Below are 22358 nucleotides of genomic sequence, written 5' to 3'. Positions count from 1 at the left end.
GTTTGTTAACAAGAAATGTGTGGAGTGGTTGAAAAATTTTAATGACTCCAACCTAAGTGTATGTAAACTTCCGACTTCAACTATATGTGAGAATGCTGTTCATTGACTACAGCTCAGCGTTCAACACCATAGTGCCCACAAAGCTCATCACTAAGCTAAGGACCATGGGACTAAATACCTCCCTCTGTAACTGGATCATGGACTTCCTTACCACCTGGGGGCGGCCCATCAGGGTAGGCAACAACACGTCTCCAACACTGATCCTCAACACTCACTGCTCTTCCTCCCGGGGAAGGACAGCCCATTCCATGATCTCGCCATCACGGTTGACAACTCCATTGTGTCCTCCTCCCAGAGTGCTAAGAGCCTTGGCGTGACCCTGGACAACACCCTGTCGTTCTCCGCTAACATCAAGGCGGTGACCCGATCCTATAGGTTCATGCTCTACAACATTCGCAGAGTACGACCCTGCCTCACACAGGAAGCGGCGCAGGTCCTAATCCAGTTACTTGTCATCTCCCATCTGGATTTCTGCAAATCCCTGTTGGCGGGGCTCCCTGCCTGTGCCATTAAACCCCTACAACTCATTCAGAACGCCGCAGCCCGTGTGGTGTTCAACCTTCCCAAGTTTTCTCATGTCACCCCGCTCCTCCGCACACTCCACTGGCTTCCAGTTGAAGCTCGCATCTGCTACAAGACCATGGTGCTTGCCTACGGAGCTGTGAGGGGAACAGCACCTCCGTACCTTCAGGCTCTGATCAGGCCCTACACCCAAACAAGGGCACTGCGTTCATCCACCTCTGGCCTGCTCGCCTCCCTACCTCTGCGGAAGCACAGTTCCCGCTCAGCCCAGTCAAAACTGTTCGCTGCTCTGGCACCCCAATGGTGAAACAAGCTCCCTCACGATGCCAGGACAGTGGAGTCAATCACCACCTTCCAGAGACACCTGAAACCCCACCTCTTTAAGGAATACCTGGGATAGGATTAAGTAATCCTTCTAACCCCCCCCCCCAAAAAAGATATAGATGTACTATTGTAAAGTGGTTGTTCCACTGGATATCATAAGGTGAATGCACCCATTTGTAAGTCGCTCTGGATAAGAGCGTCTGCTAAATGCTTTAAATGTAAATGTACAAATTACCTCAAACCTGTACGCCCGCACACTGACTCGGTACCGGTACCCCCTGTATATAGCCTCGTTAGTAACCTGTACCCCCGCACACTGACTCGGGTACCGGTACCCCCTGTATATAGCCTCCACACTGACTCGGTACCGGTACCCCCTGTATATAGCCTCCACACTGACTCGGTACCGGTACCCCCTGTATATATAGCCTCCACACTGACTCGGTACCGGTACCCCTGTATATAGCCTCCACACTGACTCGGTACCGGTACCCCCTGTATATAGCCTCCACATTGACTCGGTACCGGTACCCCTTGTATATAGCCTCCACACTGACTCGGTACCGGTACCCCCTGTATATAGCCTCCACACTGACTCGGTACCGGTACCCCCTGTATATAGCCTTGTTATTGTTATGTTGTGTTACTTTTTATTATTTTTTACTTTCTTGGTAAATATTTTCTTAACTCTTCTTGAACTGCACTGTTGGTTAAGGGCTTGTAAGTAAGCATTTCACGGTAAGGTCTACACTTGTTGAGTTCGGCGCATGTGACAAATTTGACACTGCCAAAACAACCGCTATGCGGGTGTCGTCTGACGCGGATCTGATAGAATCTAGCCCCTCATCTGCTTGACATGGACCCATACCAGAGCAATCTATATATAGCTGCCTCATCTAGCCCATACAACACCTATGCTTACATACCTTTCATGTTGTTGAATAATGTATGTATGAAGTTACGATTATCCTTACCTCTGAGCTTCTACTGATATTCCCAACAAACTTGAAGATGGTTGGCTGATTGTTGGATGACAGTCCTATGGTGCAGCCAACCAGATGACAGATGACCCCACTACAGTGCTGTGGTAGACCCAATCATAAGGGTTAGAGCAGAAATGACTGTACTTGTAATGACAAGTGATTAGAGAAACACCCATGTTTCTGTTTAGTTTATGTCTCTTTTAGAGGTCTATCTCACCTGATAAAACAGAGTGTTTTTTTCCTGTTTAGAGAATACCTCCTTCCTCTCACACTTTCCTCTGCTGTTATCCTTTGGCACAAACACAGACGTGCACACAAAAATAAGAACACGTATAATGCCAGACATATGCAACTAACCAAATACCATATCCTGCCACTGGTACTTCATGCTGATTGACTGAGGAAAGTGCTGCTTGACTATTTTAGATGCTGTCAGATGACCTGTGTCTGCTACAGACCAGGCACAAAACAGAAGTAAATGCTTCAAGTGAGTGAAACACGAAGGTACTATCTAAACTTGCCCAATAACGAAAACACATTTTCGCTTCCAATGTCAAAAAGGTGTACCCTAATGAAAAGGACCCAGGCTGCACTCACTGTTTGAAGAAGAGACACATTCCACAGGTAACCAGAGTCCAACTCCACTGGAATCACAAATGTTACATTGACCGGTGCTGCAACATTTCCTATATTCTCCACCTCAGAGATGGAGATAGGACATGGGGAGATATAACAGGATGGATACTGAAAGAAGTATCATTGAAATACTAACAGATAGAGATAGACATGTATACAGAACCAGTAGGCAGCAGTACCATGCACAGTAGGATTTATTCCTACCATGTATATGTGCTCCAGAAGTTTGTTGTCTGGGAAAGTTATGTATTGGGAGGAGTATCCTCTGAAATATAATGATAAGTAAAGATCATTTATCCTGTCTCAGTCACTATTGTCATATTGAAACTTTGTCTGAAGAGAAAATTGTATGCACCCACCCTTTCACAACAATATTGATAGGAAGTTTGACATCTACAGAGGAGCTCGCATAGTTATCCTGAAGGGTGCCCTGCCCTTCATTATCACTGTAGGACAGAAGAATGAATACACAAACAGTGTTGACGTTTACCATGACACAAATTATGATCTACAAATTCTGATTAGATAGATGAATGGAATAGAGTAAAATAGAAAATAATAATTTCATTTTTTCCCCATCACTGGTTAAGTTCTATCCGTGGAGATGGTGACTCACGTAGTAACAAACACATTTAAAGCCAGTCTTTCTCTCATACAGGATGGCTCAAACACTGTGAATGACATCAACACTGTCACCTGGGGGAAGGGCAGAATCAGATCAAAATATTTTCTCTCTCAGCTTTACAAAAATTCAGTAGGCTGAATGATATTTACCCGTGCCCCCTGTCTCAGGACAGTAGAGCTGAGGGGACACACTGTGTGTGTGATGTTTTCTAGTCCTGTGGTGTTGGACACACACCAAACAGCCACCTGGCCTGGTCCTGATGGCTATAACAGATTGAAATATTACCTGTGACATGATTAAAACCAAACTAAACCAGCTGATGAAAGCAAACACTTTATCATATCTCTATCCCTCCATCCTTCCCACCCCCGCTCACAACTAAATCCATCCCATCCTTTCATCGTTCCCACCCCCGCTCACAACTAAATCCATCCCATCCTTTCATCCCTCCATCCTTCCCACCCCCGCTCACAACTAAATCCATCCCATCCTTTCATCCCTCCGTCCTTCCCACCCCCACTCACAACTAAATCCATCCCATCCTTTCATCCCTCCATCCTTCCCACACCCGCTCACAACTAAATCCATCCCATCCTTTCATCCCTCCATCCTTCCCACCCCTGCTCACAACTAAATCCATCCCATCCTTTCATCCCTCCATCCTTCCCACCCCCGCTCACAACTAAATCCATCCCATTCTTTCATCCCTCCATCCTTCCCACCCCCGCTCACAACTAAATCCATCCCATTTTTCCATCCCTCCATCCTTCCCACCCCCGCTCACAACTAAATCCATCCCATCCTTTCATCCCTCCATCCTTCCCACACCCGCTCACAACTAAATCCATCCCATCCTTTCATCCCTCCATCCTTCCCACCCCCGTTCACAACTAAATCCATCCCATCCTTTCATCCCTCCATCCTTCCCACCCCCGCTCACAACTAAATCCATCCCATCCTTTCATCCCTCCATCCTTCCCACCCCCGCTCACAACTAAATCCATCCCATCCTTTCATCCCTCCATCCTTCCCACCCCCGTTCACAACTAAATCCATCCCATCCTTTCATCCCTCCATCCTTCCCACCCCTGCTCACAACTAAATCCATCCCATCCTTTCATCTCTCCATCCTTCCCACCCCCGCTCACAACTAAATCCATCCCATCTTTTCATCCCTCCATCCTTCCCACCCCTGCTCACAACTAAATCTCTCCATCACACCCCTTCATATATCTCTCTAGCCCTTCATCCTACACCTGCCTCCATCCCTCCCGACAGTGGTGGGTTTTACCCGTTTGGCACGAACGAAGGGTATGGAGGAGGGGTGGACCAGTGTCAGCTGAGCCTCAGAGGAATCCTCTCCACTGTTAGCCACCTCTACAGACACTTCTACTGGGAAACCTTGGCTACACACCACCTCTGGACTGGAGAAGATAGGAGGGGAGAGAGAGACCGTTTAGCAAACAGTTCAATTAATACAATGAAAAATTTGACAAATATTTGACATATTTCACCTGGTGACGTTGACTGATAAGTCAGAGACACACACATGGTCCTCGCCACAAACCTTCTCCAGCAAGATCTGAAAGAAACAATCACAAACTGCTGCAAAAACTTCAACATTTTTTTACATTTATTATATTTTAACTTTATTTAACCAGGTAGGCTAGTTGAGAACAAGTTCTCATTTACAACTGTGACCTGGCCAAGATAAAGCACAGCAGTTCGACGCATACAACAACACAGAGTTACACATGGAATAAACAAACATACAGTCAATAATGCAGTAGAAAAACAAGTCTATATACAGTGTGTGCAAATGAGGTAAGATAAGGGAGGTAAGGCAATAAATAGGCCATGGTGGTGAAGTAATTACAATATAGCAATTAAACACTGGAGTGATAGATGTGCAAAAGATGAATGTGCAAGTAGAGATACTGGGGTGCAAAGGAGCAAGATAAATAAATAAATAAATAAATAAATACAGTATGGGGATGGGGTAGTTGGATGGGCTATTTACAGATGGGCTATGTACAGGTGCAGTGATCTGTGAGCTGCTCTGACAGCTGGTGCTTAAAGTTAGTGAGGGAGATATGAGTCTCCAGCTTCAGTGATTTTTGCAGTTCGTTCCAGTCATTGGCAGCAGAGAACTGGAAGGAGAGGCGGCCAAAGGAGGAATTGGCTTTGGGGATGACCAGTGAAATATATCTGCTGGAGCGCATGCTACGGGTGGATGCTGCATGGTGACCAGTGAGCTGAGATAAGGCGGGGCTTTACCTAGCACATTCACAGACACACAACCAAATTACACACACACACAGACACACACACAGAGGGCTCACCATGTGTGCAAAAGAGGTTGGGTTGTCTGGGCTCAGGACTGACTTCAGTCCTCCTGTCCCTGGTACCTCCAGGCCCTCCACAGCCATTTGAACAGACAGAGGCACCTCACGGTAGTCTGATATACACTCCTGGAGGACAGACCCAGAGAACACACCAAAACACTCAAATAAACACCCCAAAAACACACTAAGCATTTACCAAGTGCAGACAGACTGGGAGAAGTGAGGTGTAAATACAAACCCATACAAGTTGTACAACCATTGTATGGTGTCTCCACAATGGTCGTGTAAATTTGTTTTGTGAAGACAAATTCATAAAATAAATGTCTGTCGTATCACACCCATTATGTCAAATGCATTGTACATTCACAGTCACATTTTAGTTATTTAGCAGACACTCTTATACAGAGCGTCTTGCAGGAGCAATTAGGGTTGCTCAAGGGCATAATGACAGATTTTTCACCTAGTCGACTCAGGGATTCAAGCCAGCGAATTTTCGGGTTACTGGCCCAACGCTCTTAACCACTGGGCCAGCTGCTGCCTCTGCCCCCCTGTGCAACCTGAGTGTGTATGGAGCCAACTACATACATGCAACATAATGTACACATATGCACCTAAAGGATGCACACAGGGACAAAACTCACATCAACATGCACTAATTTAAAATAAAATAAAATGTTATTTGTCACATGCACCTTTAGACAACAGGTGTAGTCTTTACCGTGAAATGCTTACTTTTACAGTTTGGGGAAGGCCCTTTCCTGTTTCAGCATGACAATGCCCCCGTGCACAAAGCGAGGTCCATACAGAAATGGTTTGTCGAGATCGCTGTGGAAGAGCTTGACTGGCCTGCATAGAGCCCTGACCTCAACCCCATCGAACACCTTTGGGATGAATTGGAACGCCGACTGTGAGCCAGGCCTAATCGCCCAACATCAGTGCCCGACCTCACTAATGCTCTTGTGGCTGAATGAAAGCAAGTCCCCACAGCGATGATCCTACATCTACTGGAAAGCCTTCCCAGAAGAGTGGAGGCTGTTATAGCAGCAAAGAGGGGACCAACTCCATATTAATGCCCATGACTTTGGAATGAGATGTTCAACGAGCAGGTGTCCACATACTCTTGGTCATGTAGTGTATGTGTGTGGGTTTTGTGTGGAGAGTGTCAGAGTAGTGTGAGTGTGTATATAGTGTGTATGTATAGTCTTGTGAGTGTGCATAGAGTCAGTGCAAGATAGGGTCAGTGCGGATAGATGAAGTAACCATTACATTAACTACACTGAACAAAAATTTAAACGCAACATGTAAAGAGTTGGACCCATGTTTCATGAGCTGATCAAAAAAAATCACAGAAATGTTCCATACGCACAAAAATCGTATATCTTAGTTTTTCGTTTTACCTCCCTGTTAGGAGTGGCATATCAAGAAGCTGATTAATCAGCATGATCATTACACAGGTGCACCTTGTGCTGGGGACAATAAAAGACCACTTTAAAATGTGCAGTTTTGTCACACAACACAGTGCCACAGATAACTCAAGGTTTGAGGGAGCGTGCAATTGTCATACTGACAGCAGGAATGTCCACCAGAGCTGATGCCAGATAATTTAATGTTAATTTATCGACCATAAGCTGCCTCCAACGTTGTTTTTGAGAATATGGCAGTACGTTCAACTGGCCCCCCAACCGAAGACCACGTGTAACCACGCCAGCCCAGGACCTTCACATCTGGCTTCTTCACCTGTAATACCTATTGTCTGTAATACCTCCCTTTTCTGGGGAAAAACCCATTCTGATTGTCTGGGCCTGGCTCCCCAGTGGACCTTCCTCTGAATATATCTTCCTCTGTAGCGCTTTGTGGTCAAGGGTTGTGCAAGGGCCCATGCCAAATCGTTTCAGCTTCCTGAGGGGGAGAGGCGCTGTCTTTTTTACTTTAAAAAAAATGTAACCTTTATTTAACTAGGCAAGTCAGTTAAGAACAAATGTTTATTTACAATTAACGGCCTACCCCAGCCAAACGCTAACCCGGACAATGCTGTGTCAATTGCGCGCCGCCCTATGCAACTCCTAATCACAGCCGGTTGTGAGATGCAGAGCCTTAGACCGCTGCACTCAGGAGCCCCAGTGATGTGTATGCCAAGGAACTTGAAGTTCTCAACTCACACCACTACAGCCCCATCGATGTGGATGGGGGCATGCTCGCCCCTCTAGCCCACAATCAGTTCCTTGGTTTTAATGACATGGAGGGAGAGATTGTTGTCGTGGCACCACACTGCCAAGTCTCTGATCTACTCCCTGTAGGCTGTCTAATCACTGTTGGTGATCAGGCCTAGCACCATCGTGTCATCAGAAAACTTGATGATGGTTTTTGAGTTGTGGATGAACAGGGACTACAAAGCACACAACAGCATGGAGGAGGTGTTGTTGCTTATCCTCACCCCCTGGGGCCAGCCCATCAGGAAGTCCAGGATCCTGTTGCAGAGGGAGGTGTTCAGTCCCAAGGTGCCCAGCTTAGATGGGACTATGGTGTTGAACGCTGAACTGTAGTCTATTTTTATTTATCCTTTATTTAACTAGGCAAGTCAGTTAAGAACAAATGCTTATTTACAATGACGGCCTAGGAACATTCAGTTAACTGCCTTGTTCAGGGGCAGAACAACAGATTTTTACCTTGTCAGCTCGGGGATTCGATCTTGCCACCTTTCGGTTACAAGTCCAACACTCTAACCAGTAGGCTACCTGCCGCTGTCTATGAACAGCGTTTTCACATAGTTATTTCCCCTCTTGTCCATGTGTGAGAGGGCAGTGTGAAGTGCAATTGAGATTGCTGTGGATCTGTTGGGGCAGTATGCAAATTGGAGTGGGTCCAGGGTGTCTGGGATGATGGTATCAGTGTGTGTCATGACCAGCCTTTCAAAGGACTTCATAATTAAAGATGTGAGTGCTACAGGCTGATAGTCATTAAGGCAGGTTACCTTGGAGTTCTTGGGAACAGGGACAATGGTGGTCAGCTTGAAACATGTTGGGATTACAGACTTGGACAAGAAGAAATTGAAAATGTCCGTGAAGGCAGTTGCCAGCTGGTCTACACATGCTTTGAGAATGTGCCCTGGTATTAAGTCTGTTCCAGCAGCCTTGCGAGTGTTGACTTATTAAAATGTTTTACTCACATCGGCCACAGAGAGCGAGATCACACAGTCACCCAGAACGGGGGCTTTCACGCAAGACTCAGTGTTGTATTCCCCAAAGCGAGGATAAAAGGCATTTAGCTCGTTTGGTAGTTCTGTATCGTTGGGCATTTTTTTATTTAATTTTTTATTTAACATCTCACGGCTGGGTTTTCCTTTCTACTCCATTATCGTCTGCAAGCCCTGCAAAATACAACGAGAGTCGGAGCCAGTGTAATAGGATTCCACCTTCGTCCTATATTGTCCTTTTGTCACGTCCTGACCAGTAATAGGGGTTATTTGTATTGTAGTTTAGTCAGGACGTGGCAGAGGGTATTTGTTTTATGTGGTTCGGGGTGGTGGTTTGCTTAGAAGGGTGTTTGATTTATTATTTCCGGGTTATGTTCTATGTTCTCTCTAGTTTAGCATTTCTATGTTAGGTAATTGGGTGTTGGACTCTCAATTGGAGGCAGGTGTTTGTAGTTGCCTTTGATTGAGAGTCCTATATATAGGTATGTGTTTTGTTTGTGTTTTGTGGGAGATTGTTCTGTGTATAGCCTTGTGCCTTACCAGACTGTTATTCATCGTTGTGTCTTTTGTGTACGTGTTTATTTAGTTTTTTTCCTTCTTTGTCCTATTAATAAAGAAGATGAGTGCACATTTCCCCGCTGCGTCTTGGTCCGCTTTATCCGACGACAACCGTGACACCTTTTGCATGTTTAATGTCTTGTTAGAGGTCGTAGCGGGCTTTCTTGTCTGTGTCCTTGTCCGTGTCCCGTTTCTTGTAAGTGGTAACTCTAGCCTTTAGCCCAGCTCGGATATTTCCTTGTAATCTATGGTTGTAACGGTTGTCGTCGGGAATGGAAGACCAAAACGCAGCAGGAATGTGGATGCTCATCTTGATTTATTTTAAAATAAAGTGATCACCAAAATAACAAACAATGAAGAACAACAAACAGTCTTGTAAGGCTCACACAGGCAAAACAAGAAACAATCTCCCACAAACACTAAACCAAACAATTACCCATATATAGGACTCTCAATCAGAGGCAATGAGAAAGCACCTGCCTCCAATTGAAAGTCCAACCCCCCCATTAACCTAAACATAGAAATATACCAACACAGAAAGAACATAGAAGTACAAAACATAGAACATAAACCAAAACCCGGAAATAATAAATCAAACGCCCTACTAAATAAACCACCACCCCGAACCACATAAAACAAATACCCTCTGCCAAGTCCTGACCAAACTACAATAACCCTTATACTGGTCAGGACGTGACAATGGTTTTTGGTTTGGATACTTTCATATAATCACAGTGGGGACAACGTCGTCTATGCACCCATTGATGAAGCCTGTGACTAAAGGTGGAACATTTCTACACACACATAGAAAGTGGTGTGAAGCTACCACTGACCGGGATACTGAGGGAGAAGTTGTGGCAGGCAGTGCCTGTAACTGTTTCATCCCAGCTGGAGGATGTTGATCTGGGGTAGAAGAGCAGACGGGCTGGCCTGGTCCTGGTCTGATCCTCCAGTAGATCCACTGTCACAGACACTGACGCCTGGAGAGAAGCTAGGGCAGAGAAACATACCAGTTACAGCAGTGATATTTGTCCAGATTAATGGACAAACAAACCGAGCCAATATAACAAATTCCTCTCATTCCAGTAATACAACTCAAAGTAGAGTGTGTTATGCTGTGTGTTGTAGTGTGGAGATAATCTGTACCCTGTATGTTTCCCACATGGGCCCCACTGACAGTGACACACAGAGTGGCTGTGGTTACGGGAGTGTTAAGGGCCATGGGGACGGCACAGTGGAAGGAGTTCTGGGAGATCATGGGAGGGTCCATGGTGACAGACACCAACACACGCATCACTGGCTGGGACCTGGGGTGGACAAGAGGACTCAACAGATCAAACGGTCAAAGACTCTACTACTACTACTACTACAGAAACAACAATTTTATGTTGCCCTGCTCTAAACCATGTCAAATCAGGGGGTCCAAAACATTGAGAAACATTGGATCACCTTGTGTCTTTTAAACATGCTCCCTCCTCACTGTCTGCCCTTTCACCTATCTCCCACTGTTTATACTCTGTCTGTCAATAAAGCACGAAAAAATACAGAAAGAGAGTGACTCTCCCATATGCCATATTATAAAATGGGTTGTTTAGATCCTGGATGGTGATTGGTTGATATGCGGGAGTTGTGGGACAACAACTACCTCAAAATACCATGACGTGTTAATGTTATAATTCCACTATCCACATAGCCCAGGCAGGAAATTCTAAAACTGAATCTCCATACTATTTGGATTGCGACAGTTGGGGGTTATATAAAGCTACCTGCCTGCCTCTACGACCTGTGCAACAATTAGTGCGACCTGTCATTCAGGGTAGGTGGGGGAGAGCCCCACCTGTTTTGAGCCCAACCTGTTTAGCAAAAATAATATATACACTACAGGTCAAAAGACTTAGAACACCTACTCATTCAAGTGTTTTTCTTTATTTCTACTATTTTCTGCATTGTAGAATAATAGTGAAGACATCGAAACTACAAAATAACACATATAGAATGATGTAGTAACCAAAAAAGTGTTAAACAAATCAAAATATATTTTATATTTGAGATTCTTCTAATTGCCACCCTTTGCTTTGATGACAGCTTTGCACACTCTTGGCATTCTCTCAACCAGCTTCATGAGGTAGTCACCTGGAAAACTTTTCCACCCATATTATCTTTTACCCAATAGGGCCATCTTCTGTAAACAACCCCTACCTTGTCACAACACAACTGATTGGCTCAAACTCATTAAGAAGGAAATAAATTCCACACGAACACCTGTTCATTTAAATGCATTACAGGTGACTACCTCATTAAGCTGGTTGAGAGAATGCCAAGAAAGTACAAAACTGTCATCAAGGCAAAGGGTGGCTACTTTGAAAAATCTCAAATATAAAATATGTTTTGATTTGTTTAACCCTTTTTTGGTTGGGTCAAAATCACTAAAAGTGTTATTTTTTGTCCTCAAGATAAATCATTCAAAATTGTATATAAAAAATATACACTGGATCAAAATTTAACATTTTCAAAGGATCCTTAAGTGTGTATGCCTTCATGGTAATAGAAGCGTAATGACATAGATTTCAAAGTAAATGTTATACATTTTAGACTATTTTATTTCAGTGGAAGGAAGCAGTTTTTCAATGTCCCAAGTGCTGCTCAACTTCAACGAGAATAATTAGGAATAAAATTATACATAAAAAAAACATTTCCTAATTTTCCAATTTTCTTCATTAAATGTTATCTTGTGTATAGTCTTTCTATGTTAAATGCTGTACTTTTTAAAAGAATATTGACTATTTTCTGTACGTCCTCAAAGTTGTTGTCCACATGTTACATTGTGGTTACTGGCACTTTAAGAAAATATATATTTTCTACAATGACGTCACAAACAGGAAATTATGTCACTTCCTTGGCGGGAAAACAACTGTAGTGAACCTGGTGAGTATCTAGATTTCATAGTATTAGATTTTCATCATTATATGTTGGTGATGTGATGTGAGAAAGCATGACATGTCCACCCTGTTAAGCAAAAATACAAAAGATGTTAATCGAATTTCATAATTTCTAAATATATTTGTCCAACAATGCAAATTCCTTTTCAAGTGGCAGCCATTATCCTAGCTTCATCATAATCACTTGGGGCATAGTTGCTATTTTTTTACTCAAAATATCCACCCTGTTATTTTCCACCCTGTTATCCATGTACACGTAACAGGGTGGACATGCACTCAACAGGGTGGACAAATGGATATCTTGCAATAATGTGTTGCAAAATATGTGTTTTTGTTCTTAAATTGTATTACATAATTCCAGTATATATAGCATGTATAGTATTTTAAGAATAAATACATATCAGCTGAATCAGGTCTTTCTGAAGGAATGGCACCTCCTCTTAGTCAAGCTGAAAGACAGCGGCAATACAGAGAACGACGTAATGCTGACCCAGAAAGGAGAGAGTATCTAGAGAAAGAGAAGGAGAAATGGAGGAAAGATAAAGAGACAGGGAAGAAGAAGGCAATAGCTGAACTCAGTGACAGGGTGCAGCCTGCAGAAAGGAAGAAATAGAGATTCAAGAGGTATGCAAGGATTAGGGGAGAACAGGCATGTGTATTGCCTCGTTCAACAGTTAAAGCTTCGCTGAGACATCAGAATGTGACATCACCTATTAAGAGGGCTCTTCTCTTTCACACATCTCCCATTAAAGATATCAAAACAAACTGTGTTTGGGGACCTTTGCTCTTTTTTGACAAGGAAGGGAAGCAGAACAGAAGGAAGGATTTATTTCTCCAGGATGATGTAAGTCGTATAACGACCAGCCACAAACAAACCATCACACGACTAAAGAACAAAATGCTGAAGAGGCTTCTTACTGACACAATGAAAAATCTGCACAGCAAATCCCTGTCTGAGGAACTAGGTCAGTTGTCCTATACCACCTTCTGCCGCCTCAGGCCATTTGGGGTTGTTACGCCCAATGAAACTGATCGTGAAACTTGTCAGTGCAAAACCCATGAGAATTTACAGTTCATGGCAAATTCTCTTCACAGCCTTAGGCTTTTGTCCACCAAAAACCTTGAGGACATGGTCAACTCAAGTATGTGTGACCCGAAATCAAAACTATGTGCTTATGGTGAATGTAAGGATTTCTTCCTCACCACTCATCCAACTCTGAAACCTCCTGTAGTTCCTCTGACACAATGGACCTTGGAGAAGATCCAAAAAGATGAAGAGAAGTGCTCCATGATAACCGTGAAGAGGGAGGTCACAATAACAGAAACTGAACTGGTCAGTCAGTTTCAAGATAGGCTCGCCATGTTTAGGCAACACATCTTTAATATCAAGTGGCAATACAGGGCCTATAGGGAGCTTAGGGAGAGTCTGAAGAACAATAAAATGCTTGCTGCACATTGACTTCAGCAAAAACTATTCATGCAAATACAGTCAAGAGATCCAGTCCGTGCATTTTGGAGGATCTCACCAGCAAGCCACTCTCCACACTGCAGTGCTCTACACTGCTGCAGACCAACCACCAAATGTGTTTTGCTCCATTTCACCATCACAGAGACATGATCCACCCACCATTTGGGCCCACCTTGATCCGGTTCTTGCCATGTTGAAGCAGAGGTACCATGAAGTCAGCCGGCTACACAATACAAGCAAAAAGGGAACTTCTACCTACTCGCCACAGAACCACACAAACAAGGCTTTCAAGAGGTCAACTGGAATTTCTTTGAGGCCAGCTATGGCAAGGAGGCACCAGATGGTGTTGAAGGGGCCCTCAAGAGATGTGCAGATAGAGCAGAGCAGTGCACCATTGAAAGGATATCCCAGATGCACAAGCCCTGTACAATGTCCTAAAGGGTCTTAACTCCTCTGTGGAGATGTTCTTCATTACTGAGAGTGATGTTGAGGCAAGAGCAGAGGTAACCCTCCTTCCTCCCCATACACACATACATACATTTTTATTGTACAGTAGCTGGTTGAGTATTGAAATGTATAAGGTTTCTGTTACTCTTTATATCATATGCTATCTCTTCTCACCTCAGATGCTTGCCTTAGATGCCATTGAAGGAACGATGAAGATTCATCAGTTTATCAGTGTCTCACCAGGCCAGATAAAATACAGGGACATTACTTGTCTGTACAAGAAGGATAGTGGCATGTTGGACTGTCCTTGTTTTCAGCTCAGAGGCAACTCTGGGTGACCCTGCAGCATCTAACCAGCTCTCTGCATCTCATGACAAGGCTGACACCACATGGCGACCTGGCACCATTGAACTTAATCACGTAGGGGAATGGTGTGTTGTCAATTATGACCATGAAGGATACCCTGGGATCATCATGGATGTAGAGGAACATAACATTAAGGTGAAGGCCATGCACCGGAATGGCATCAACAAATTATTCTGGCCAAGTCCAAAGGAAGATATTTGTTGGTACTCTGATGCACAGATCATTTGTCTGATACAGAGCCACAGGCTGTTAATAAACGCTCTGTGCAGATGGAAAAATCGACCTGGAAGTATGTGGAAGAGCATTTGGGGTGAAAAGGGAGAGAGATGAAAAGAGGGGGAGCGAGAGAGGGGGAGAGGAAGAGAGGGACAGGAATGTGTTTTAATGCTAATTCCAATGATTTTGTATCGGCAATGTATTTTTGTGTTGTTGTTTTTCACAATGAATATGTAACTAAATAGCAGTTCCAATGTTGTTACTACATGAATTACTATGTAGATGTCTATTCAGTGTTTGGTATTCAGTGTTGTTTAATTTATGTTCTGTCCCGTTATAGCTGTCCACCCTGTTATCTTGTCAAATATCAAGGATTTGTGTCATGTATTTTAAAGAGTAAGACATGGCCAACACCACACAATTATAAACTTGGATAAAATATAATGAAAACCAATATATCTCAATTTAGAATGATAATGTGCAAATTAGATTAAGTTCTGTATAAAACCACACATTGTATACAAAATCTGTTATTTCTTTATAATTTGACCAGAACAAATGGACAGGGTTGACAAGGGGACACAATAGCTTAATGAAAATGTAAATATTATTAAAATAGTCCAATGCAGTAATTAAAGACAGTTTAGTGCATGTCCGTAACAGGGTGGACATATCGTATGGCTGATTCACTGAAAATATGTGTTAATAATTATATACTGCTCAAAAAAATAAAGGGAACACTTAAACAACACAATGTAACTCCAAGTCAATCACACTTCTGTGAAATCAAACTGTCCACTTAGGAAGCAACACTGATTGACAATACATTTCACATGCTGTTGTGCAAATGGAATAGACAACAGGTGGAAATTATAGGAAATAAGCAAGACACCCCCAATAAAGGAGTGGTTCTGCAGGTGGAGACCACAGACCACTTCTCAGTTCCTATGCTTCCTGGCTGATGTTTTGGTCACTTTTGAATGCTGGCGGTGCTTTCACTCTAGTGGTAGCATGAGACAGAGTCTACAACCCACACAAGTGGCTCAGGTAGTGCAGCTCATCCAGGATGGCACATCAATGCGAGCTGAGGCTAGAAGGTTTGCTGTGCCTGTCAGCGTAGTGTCCAGAGCATGGAGGCGCTACCAGGAGACAGGCCAGTACATCAGGAGACGTGGAGGAGGCCATAGGAGGGCAACTACCCAGCAGCAGGACCGCTACCTCCGCCTTTGTGCAAGGAGGAGCAGGAGGAGCACTGCCAGAGCCCTGCAAAATGACCTCCAGCAGGCCACAAATGTGCATGTGTCTGCTCAAACGGTCAGAAACAGACTCCATGAGGGTGGTATGAGGGCCCGACGTCCACAGGTGGGGGTTGTGCTTACAGCCCAACACCGTGCAGGACGTTTGGCATTTGCCAGAGAACACCAAGATTGGCAAATTTGCCACTGACGCCCTGTGCTCTTCACAGATGAAAGGAGGTTCACACTGAGCCCGTGACAGACGTGACAGAGTCTGGAGACGCCGTGGAGAACGTTCTGCTGCCTGCAACATCCTCCAGCATGACCGGTTTGGCGGTGGGTCAGTCATGGTGTGGGGTGGCATTTCTTTGGGGGGCCGCACAGCCCTCCATGTGCTCGCCAGAGGTAGCCTGACTGCCATTAGGTACCGAGATGAGATCCTCAGACCCCTTGTGAGACCATATGCTGGTGCGGTTGGCCCTGGGTTCCTCCTAATGGAAGACAATGCTAGACCTCATGTGGCTGGAGTGTGTCAGCAGTTCCTGCAAGAGGAAGGCATTGATGCTATGGACTGGCCCGCCCGTTCCCCAGACCTGAATCCAATTGAGCACATCTGGGACATCATGTCTCGCTCCATCCACCAACACCACAGACTGTCCAGGAGTTGGCGGATGCTTTAGTCCAGGTCTGGGAGGAGATCCCTCAGGAGACCATCCGCCACCTCATCAGGAGCATGCCCAGGCATTGTAGGGAGGTCATACAGGCACGTGGAGGCCACACACACTACTGAGCCTCATTTTGACTTGTTTTAAGGACATTACATCAAAGTGGGATCAGCCTGTAGTGTGGTTTTCCACTTTAATTTTGAGTGTGACTCCAAATCCAGACCTCCATGGGTTGATAAATTGGATTTCCATTGATTATTTTTGCGTGATTTTGTTGTCAGCACATTCAACTATGTAAAGAAAAAAGTATTTAATAAGATTATTTCTTTCATTCAGATCTAGGATGTGTTGTTTAAGTGTTCCCTTTATTTTTTTGAGCAGTGTATAACTCTAAGTGCTGGAGCTTGGCAAACATGTTTTTCTACAAGTCAAATATTTATTTTTTATAGTAAAACATAAAAGGAATACATTTTTTTATATTTTTAAATGTTGCATGGTACAGTTTTGTGATATTGACCCGGTTACCACATGATTCCATATGTGTTATTTGATAGTTTTGATGGCTTCACTATTATTCTACAATGTAGAAAATAGTACAAATAAAGAAAAACCCTTGAATGAGTAGGTGTGTCCAAACTTTTGACTGGTACTGTATGTATGTATGTATGTATGTATGTATGTATGTATGTATGTATGTATGTATGTATGTATGTATGTATGTATATATATATATATATATATATATATATGCAGGTTTTTGTTGTTGCCTGTTTTGCATGTTATTTTGGCAAACAATGTAATAAAAATAGATGATTGAGTTAATAAAGCTGCATACAGACATGGTCTCTTTTTAGCTTTCTTGTTTCAGCCTAGTTCAGTGCTTTCTGTGGTGGTGGAGCAGCTCCAAAATGCAGTTGTTTTAGCCTAGCTCAGTGCTTTCTGTGGTGGTGGGGCAGCCAGTGGAAAATACAGAGCATAGTGGTTGGTAATGTTCTCTAGTTGCACCGTGATTGGCTCCGTGTTCTGTCACTCATGGGGACACTATGCCACCGCAAAACCTACAGGGAGAGCTTGAAAATTCAAGCCCCTTGGGTGCTGCCATAAAGTTACATTAGAAGTGTCCATCCAAGGCTCAAGGTCATTAGCCACATATAAAATGAAGTCAAATCACTTTATATCTATTGTAGCTTTGATTGGTCTGATGATGCCAATATCATATTTTCAAGATCTTAGCTAGCAAGCAAGACAAGCAGTCATGGCGCCGATAGAGATGGCAGCTTCGCTTCCAGTCCTTAGGAAACTATGCAGTATTTAATTTTTTTTTATGTATTATGTCTTACATTGTTAGCCCAGAAAACCTTAAGTGTTATTACATACATCCGGGAAGAACTATAACTCCCAGGGCATTCAAACTTATTCCAGAGAACGACCAAAACAATGCCGTCGGAGAAGAGGGAGCCGGAGCGGTCTTCTAGTGAGGCTTCGGATGCGCGCACACCACCCACCGCTTCCGAGTATATTACTCGCTAGTGTCCAGTCCCTAGCTAACAAAGTCAACGAAATTAGTGCAAGAGTTGCTTTCCAAAGAGATATCCAGGATTGTAACATACGCTTTCACGGAAACATGGCTAGCTTGGGACATGCTGTCGGAGTCAGTACAGCTAACGGGATTTTCAGTGAATCGCGCGACAGGAATAAACATCTCTCCTGTAAGAAGAACGGCGGGGGTGTAAGTTTCATGATAAACAAATCATGGTGTAATTGTAACAACATACAGGAACGCAAGTCCTTTTGTTCATCTGACCTAGAATTCCTCACAATCAGATGCCGACCGTATTATCTCCCAAGAGAACTCTCCTCCGTTATTGTCACAGCCGTGTATATCACCCCGCAAGCGGATACCAAGATGACCATCAACAAACTTCACTGGACTTTAACCTCTCTAGGGTATGTGGGACGAAATCGTCCCACCTACTCAACAGCCAGTGGAATCCCGTGGCGCGTTATTCAAATACCTTAGAAATGCTATTACTTCAATTTCTCAAACATATGACTATTTTACACCATTTTAAAGACAAGACTCTCGTTAATCTAACCACACTGTCCGATTTCAAAAAGGCTTTACAACGAAAGCAAAACATTAGATTATGTCAGCAGAGTACCCAGCCAGAAATAATCAGACACCCATTTTTCAAGCTAGCATATAATGTCACATAAACCCAAACCACAGCTAAATGCAGTACTAACCTTTGATGATCTTCATCAGATGACACTCCTAGGACATTATGTTATACAATACATGCATGTTTTGTTCAATCAAGTTCATATTTATATCAAAAAACTGCTTTTTCACATTAGCATGTGACGTTCAATACTAGCATACCCACCGCAAACTTCTGGTGAATTTACTAAATTACTCACGATAAACGTTCACAAAAAACATAACAATTATTTTAAGAATTATAGATACAGAACTCCTTTATGCAATCGCTATGTCCGATTTTAAAATAGCTTTTCGGCAAAAGCACATTTTGCAATATTCTGAGTAGATAGCCCGGCCATCATGGCTAGCTATTTTGACACCCACCAAGTTTGGCCCTCACCAAATTCAGATTTACTATAACAAAAATTGGATTACCTTTGCTGTTCTTCGTCAGAATGCACTCCCAGGACTTCTACTTCAATAACAAATGTTGGTTTGGTTCAAAATAATCCATAGTTATGTTCAAATATCCTCTGTTTTGTTCGTGCGTTCAAGACACTATCCGAAGGGTGACGAAGGGTGACGCGCCCGACCCGTTTCGTGACAAAAAATGTCAAAATATTCCATTACCGTACTTCGAAGCATGTCAACCGCTGTTTAAAATCAATTTTTATGCGATTTTTCTCGTAAAAAAGCGATAATATTCCGACCGGGAAACCCTGTTTTTGTTCAAAGACTAAAAAATAAAAACATGGTGTTGGCTCATGCACGCGCCTCAGTCTCATTGTTCTCTGATCGACCACTATCCAAATGCGTTACTGTTTTTCAGCCAGGGGCTCCAAAGGCATCATTCAGCGTTTTGCCGCCTTCTGAGAGCCTATGGAAGCCGTAGGAAGTGTCACGTTACAGCAGAGATCCTCAGTTTTCAATAAAGAGAGTGTAGAAGGCCAAGAACTGGTCAGAGAGGGCACTTCCTGTAAGGAATCTTCTCAGGTTTTTGCCTGCCATATGAGTTCTGTTATACTCACAGACACTATTCAAACTGTTATACTGTTATACTCACAGACACCATTAGAAACTTTGTGGGTGTTTTCTATCCAAATCAAACAATTATATGCATATTCTAGTTTCTGGGAAGTAGTAATAAACAGATTAAATCGGGTACGTTTTTTATCCGGCCGTGCAAATACTGCCCCCTACCCTAGAGAGGTTATGCAAACTGGAAATTATATATCCTGAGGGCATTTATTATAGCTGGGGATTTTAAGAAAGCTCATTTGAGAACAAGGCTACATAAATTCTATCAGCATATCGATTGCAGTACACGAGCGAGTAACTCGCCTCACCCCTCCGCCACCCTCATTTTGGCAAATCTGACCATGACTCCATCTTGTCGCTCCCCTCCTATAGGCAGGAACTAAAACTGGGAGCGTCCGTGCTTAAGTCTAGCCAGCGCTGGTCTGACCAATCGGATTCCACGCTTCAAGATTGCTTCGATCACGTGGACTGGGATATGTTCCGGATAGCCTCAGATAACAACATTGACATATACGCTGACTCGGTGAGCGAGTTAATAAGGACGTGTATAGGAGATGTTGTACCCACTGTGACTATTAAAACCTTCCCTAACCAGAAACCGTGGATTGATGGCAGCATTCGCGCAAAACTGAAAGCACGTACCACCGCATTTAATCATGGCAAGGTAACTGGGAATATGACCGAATACAAACAGTGTAGTTATTCCCTCCGTAAGGCAATCAAACAAGCAAAGTGTCAGTATAGAGGCAAAGTGGGGTCGCAATTCAACGGCTCAAACACGAGACGTATGTGGCAGGGTCTACAGACAATCACGGATTACAAAAGGAAAACCAGCCCCGTCGCAGACATTGACGTCTTGCTTCCAGACAAATTAAACAACTTCTTTGCTCGCTTTGAGGACAATACAGTGCCACTGAAGCGAACCGCTACCAAAGACGGTGGGCTCTCCTTCTCCGATGTGAGGAAAACATTTAAACGTGTTAACTCTCGCAAGGCTGCCGGCCCAGACAGCATCCCTAGCCTTATCCCCAGAGCATGCGCAGACCAGCTAGCTTGTGTGTTTACATATAATGGCATTACATATAAGCACTTGGCCTCTCCCAGGACCACACAATTAACCAATTGGCAATTACAACCAATAAATGAGTTCTACAATGTAAAAGGCAATTTCCACATCCATTGTTACATTAGTAGATTTTTCTTTATCAGATAATGATACGCTACATGACCAAAAGTATGTGGACACCTGCTCGTTCGAACATCTCATTCCAAAATCATGGGCATTAATATGGAGTTGGTACCCCCTTTGCTGCTATAACAGCCTCCACTCTTCTGGGAAGGCTTTCCACTAGATGTTGGAACATTGCTGCGGAAACTTGCTTCCATTCAGTCACAAGAGCATTAGTGAGGTCGGGCACTGATGTTGGGCGATTAGGCCTGCTTCGCAGTTGGCGTTCCAATTCATCTCAAAGGTGTTCGATGGGGTTGAGGGCAGGGCTCTGTGCAGGCCAGTCAAGATCTTCCACACCGATCTCGACAAACCATTTCCGTATGGACCTTGCTTTGTGTGCGTGGGCATTGTCATGCTGAAATAGGAAAGGGCCTTCCCCAAACCGTTGCCATAAAGTTGGAAGCACAGAACTAAGGGGCCTAGCCTGAACCATGAAAAACTGACCATTATTCCTCCTCTACCTCTACGTTTTCCTGGCATCCGCCAAACCCAGATTCATCAGTCTGACTGCCAGATGGTGAAGCATGATTCATCACTCCAGAGAATGCGTTTCCACTGCTCCAGAGTGCAATGGCGGCAAGCTTACACCACTTCAGCCGACGCTAGGCATTGCACATGGTGATCTTAGGCTTGTGTGCAGCTGCTCGGCCATGGAAACCTGTCACGCCTGCTCCCGCTCATCCTCTCTGGTGCTTGAGAGTGCCAGGCTACCCTTCATTACGTACACCTGTCACCATCATTATGCACAGCAGCGCTCATTGGACTCACCTGGACTCCGTCCCTTTGTTGATTACCCCGTCTATAACTGTCTACTCACCCGTTTGTTATGTGTTCATGTCCAGACGCTGTCCTGTTTCATGTCCGTTTTTAATTAAATGTTCACTCCCTGTACCTGCTTCTTGCTTACCAGTGTCGATCCTTACAGAAAGCTGACAACACTAAAAGAAGCATCAGGGAGTTTTGTTTTTTGGTTGGTGAAGTCGGGTCTGGGTGCAGTCGCCGAGGGAACCGGGGGTGCCTCAGCTACCTCATCGGGCTTCCACGCTTTAGCTGGCTCGAGAGGTCTTCTTGCCTCGGTGGGCTCGGCAGGCGCCCACCCCACGTCACGCTTCAGCCGGCCCATCAGGCTCCCACGCCTCAGCCGGTTCGTCAGGCTCCGACGCCTCAGCAGGATCATCAGGGTTTCACGCCTCAGCCAGGTCGTCAGGCTCCCACACCTGTGCCAGCTCGCCAGGCTCACACGCCTCTGCCTGTTCGTCGGGCTTCTACGCCCCAACTGGCTTGTCCAGCATCCATGCCTTGCC

At 44.2% G+C, this 22358-nt stretch overlaps 1 protein-coding gene across 3 annotated transcripts in view; it reads right to left on the bottom strand.

Annotated features, from left to right (window-relative positions):
• LOC115155020 (integrin alpha-X) overlaps positions 1-22358 on the bottom strand; it is a 58970-nt gene that overhangs the window by 8554 nt on the left and 28058 nt on the right. For all 3 annotated transcript variants that reach the window (XM_029701804.1, XM_029701803.1, XM_029701805.1), the window contains 12 exons: positions 10393-10553; positions 10080-10237; positions 5493-5621; positions 4665-4732; positions 4442-4574; positions 3300-3413; positions 3142-3221; positions 2885-2971; positions 2730-2790; positions 2487-2588; positions 2107-2178; positions 1881-1988 (listed from right to left, as the gene is read on the bottom strand). In XM_029701804.1, coding sequence (XP_029557664.1) covers positions 1881-1988; positions 2107-2178; positions 2487-2588; positions 2730-2790; positions 2885-2971; positions 3142-3221; positions 3300-3413; positions 4442-4574; positions 4665-4732; positions 5493-5621; positions 10080-10237; positions 10393-10553 — 1273 coding nt within the window. The remainder of the gene's footprint in view (positions 1-1880; positions 1989-2106; positions 2179-2486; positions 2589-2729; positions 2791-2884; positions 2972-3141; positions 3222-3299; positions 3414-4441; positions 4575-4664; positions 4733-5492; positions 5622-10079; positions 10238-10392; positions 10554-22358) is intronic.

Source organism: Salmo trutta, chromosome 19 (assembly GCF_901001165.1).
Source record: "Salmo trutta chromosome 19, fSalTru1.1, whole genome shotgun sequence".
Lineage (NCBI taxonomy): Eukaryota > Metazoa > Chordata > Actinopteri > Salmoniformes > Salmonidae > Salmo > Salmo trutta.
This window is presented reverse-complemented; position numbering and strand designations above follow the sequence as displayed.